Genomic DNA, 3,275 nt, shown 5'->3' with positions numbered 1-3,275 from the left:
CTGAAGGGGGCCGGGGGGGCTCTGGAACTTACCTGACTGCTTCTTGCTCTGACGGAGGGCTGCTGGGAGCAGGGGGCGGGGCTTGTTGCGTGTGCACGCCCCCTGGGCTCTTTACTGCCGGAGCTCCGCTCCTGTGCGCTCCTGCGGGAAATGACCCCTGATAATCATACTAAAAATAGAGAAACGGCAGCAGTCAACACGCAGCCAGCACAGATCGTATCCTTAAACAGAGTAATCTGATGGCTTCTTCACCTCCGTTTGCAGTGTCTCCCAACCAAGACGGACACTCCAACCTGGACCTTCCACCGGTGTCCGAACAGATCGTGCAGACCCTCACCGAGCTGGCGAGATCCTTCCAGGAGATGGCGGACCGCTGCTTGCTGGTTCTGCACTTGGAAGTCAGGTAGGACATACAGCAGGAACGGGTGAGGACCGCAGCATAGTTCCCAGGCAATCCAAAAGTATCCATCCCTTGTCTTTGGGGCCCCTGACCTGAATGTCCCGGCTTAGCCCAGGCTTGTCAGCTTAGCCCAGGGTTGTCAGAGCTTGGGAGCTAAGCAGGCCCATAGCTACGGAGGGGCTTTAGGGGGATCTGCCCCCTTTCTTAAAGGCACAGCCCCACAAGAATTTCTCCCGTGAATGCTTTCTTCAATCGTTTTAAAACATATTTTTTTAAAAAGGCATGCGCTCCTTTAAGCAGAGTGGGGTGCTGTCGTCGACTGATTCCCGCACTGAGCGAGGGGGTTGGAGTAGGTGACCTCTAGGATACCTTCTGACTCTGTGTCAAGAAACTGGTCTCCTTTTGGAGAGTTTTTCTGCCTGAGTGTTAGCTTTCTTGACTATAGAAGTCATCACCCCCACCTGCCGGCTTGTTATCAGAACTGTTGCTTAGGAATCAAACCCGGTTCTCCCAGATCAGAGTCCGCGCACTTAACCACGACACCAAACTGGCTCTCACACCAAACTTGGAATGATCAGGTGAAACTGGAAAGGGAATGGGAGAGAGTCCACGGGAGCAGAATTGACCTGCAAATTGCTCCTTTATGGCCCCGGTCACACAGGGGGGATATCGCGGGGGGGGAGACGTGGCTGTTTGCCCCGGAGCGAACTACCGCACGGCCGCCGGATCAAACATCCTGCCGACGTCCCGTGGTTCGGGGGGAGGTGCCGATCATATGTCAATCCTGCGGCGCGGCAAAGAAACAGCGCGGCGGGGGTTGTGTTGTTTTTTTTACCCGAAGTGTGCGCATTCGCCATTGAGTGCTTGTGCACATCCCGTGGAGACTTGGAAAAAAAGACCTTTTCGCAGCGGGACATGGGCAGGCGCCGGATGCCACGAGCTACCACCGGAAACGTGATCAGACGCCCGCCCTTGCCCCGCGGTTTCCGGAAACTAGTACCTCGGAGATACTAGTTTTTTACGGCACATCTTCAGCGGGAAGCCTCGGGTGAGCCACGGGAGCTCTACGCTTCCCAGATGTTGCGGTGTGATCGCACCCGGAAAATCCGCCTATCTTCCGTCTCTGTAGCATGGCTAATGCTCCGTGTGACCGCAGCCTATGACCGACACACCTCTCTTTTTTCTGCCTGGGATGTCTGACTCTGGTTTCTGTTTTTCGGAAATGCCTCGGTTGGCGTATCTGCTGAGCCAGCACATACTATGCTGGAGCGCCGAGGGAAAGAACACTTGGGATTTTACCTGCGACCCTGTGCGCAGCGTCTAATCAGCGCAGGCCCTTCGGTTTGTCTACCATCCCGGGGGCTGTAGCGACAGACTGAAACGGCCGCTTACGTTTCGTGCCGAAAATCACCAGCCGAGGGTTTCTCTCCCCCCCCCCATTACTGTGATTACTATTTTCTACCTATTTGAACTTTAAAGGGAAAATAGTAAGTTGTCATTTTGTTTTTGAGAATGTCACCTTTATCAGGCGGCTTCCGCAGAATAAAAACATCTACCCTTCAGGGGGGCTTTTAGCAATGCGGCGCCGGCCCCGAAGACACACTTTGGGGGAAGAAATCAGCCTTCCCCGCTGTGCAATCAGGAATGTTTGCAGCAGAACCTTAATGCCAAAGTTGCTTCAAGGTCAGCGTAAACATGTCAGGGCGACGTGGAGAGGGGAGACCTCCGGGGCGATGGGGCGATTTGTCACTCGTACTTTGTTTAATTTCCCCAGAACCTTGTTTGGGCCACCAGACAGGCCTCTCTTGCTTCTCTGTTAACAAGACAGGAGAGCGAGCTTTTCACAGCCCCTCCTCCTTGGAGTAAACCCTCCCATTCCCCATAGCGAAGCCATTGATCACTGCTTTTGCGAACTGCAGGGAAGGGGGGGAAGAGAATCTAGATTAACCAAGTGGCATCTGGAGACCTCTGGCTAGTAGAACTGATCTCCAGACAACTAAAATCCATTCCCCTGGAGAAAATGGTCACTTTGAAGGGAGGACTCTGATTATACCCTGCTGAGGTCCTGAGAAGAGCCCTGAGAAGATAAGAGCCCTGCTGGATTAGATCAGTGGTCCGTCGAGTCCAGCATCCTGTCTCCCACAGTGGCCAACCAGTTCCTCTGGAGGGCCAGCAACAGGGCACAGAGGCTGAGGCCTTCATGAGAACATCAGAACAGCCCTGCTGGGCCAGACCAGTGAGGGTCCATCTAGTCCAGCATCCTGTCTCACACGGTGGCCAACCAGTTCCTCTGGAGGGCCAGCAACAGGGCACAGAGGCTGAGGCCTTCATGAGAACATCAGAACAGCCCTGCTGGGCCAGACCAGTGAGGGTCCATCTAGTCCAGCATCCTGTCTCACACGGTGGCCAACCAGTTCCTCTGGAGAGCCAACAACAGGGCATTGAGGCCTTCCCCCGATATCATCTCTTGGCTCTGGTAGTCAGAGGCTGACTGCCCCTGAAAGTGGAGGTTCCCTTTAGTCACCCTGGCTAGTAGCCACCAATATGCCTCTCCTCCATGAATCTCTGATCCCCTTTGAAACGTGGATTAGCCACTCCTGGTTTAAATACAAGGAGCCCGATCTAGTCAGCAGAGCAGGGTCTTTTACTGGCTTCCTGTCGGGGTCCGGCTTATGCTTCCAGCTCCAGGAGATGGCCTTGAAGACCTTGGTCTGGAGAATTCACCCTCCTGGGCCCGGATTCCCTCCTCGTGGGCCTGTTTGGTATAGTTGTTAGGTGCACGAACTCTAATCTGGGAGAACCGGATTTGCTTCCCCACTCCTCCACTTGCAGCTGCTGGTGTTACCTTGGGTCAGTCACAAATTCTCTCAGAGCT

General features: G+C 54.4%; 1 protein-coding gene across 1 annotated transcript in view; it reads left to right on the top strand.

Moving 5' to 3' along the window:
* The window catches only part of EXOC4 (exocyst complex component 4), an 87,148-nt gene that overhangs the window by 41,777 nt on the left and 42,096 nt on the right, over positions 1 to 3,275 (top strand). The window contains exon 4 of the mRNA XM_015426627.1: positions 265 to 403. Within this exon, the coding sequence (XP_015282113.1) occupies positions 265 to 403 (139 nt within the window). The remainder of the gene's footprint in view (positions 1 to 264; positions 404 to 3,275) is intronic.

The sequence above is a fragment of the Gekko japonicus genome, unplaced genomic scaffold, assembly GCF_001447785.1.
Source record: "Gekko japonicus isolate JY-2015 unplaced genomic scaffold, Gekko_japonicus_V1.1 scaffold1982, whole genome shotgun sequence".
NCBI classification, from domain to species: domain Eukaryota; kingdom Metazoa; phylum Chordata; class Lepidosauria; order Squamata; family Gekkonidae; genus Gekko; species Gekko japonicus.
Note: the sequence above shows the minus strand (reverse complement) of the source record. Positions and strands in the feature narration are given on the sequence as shown.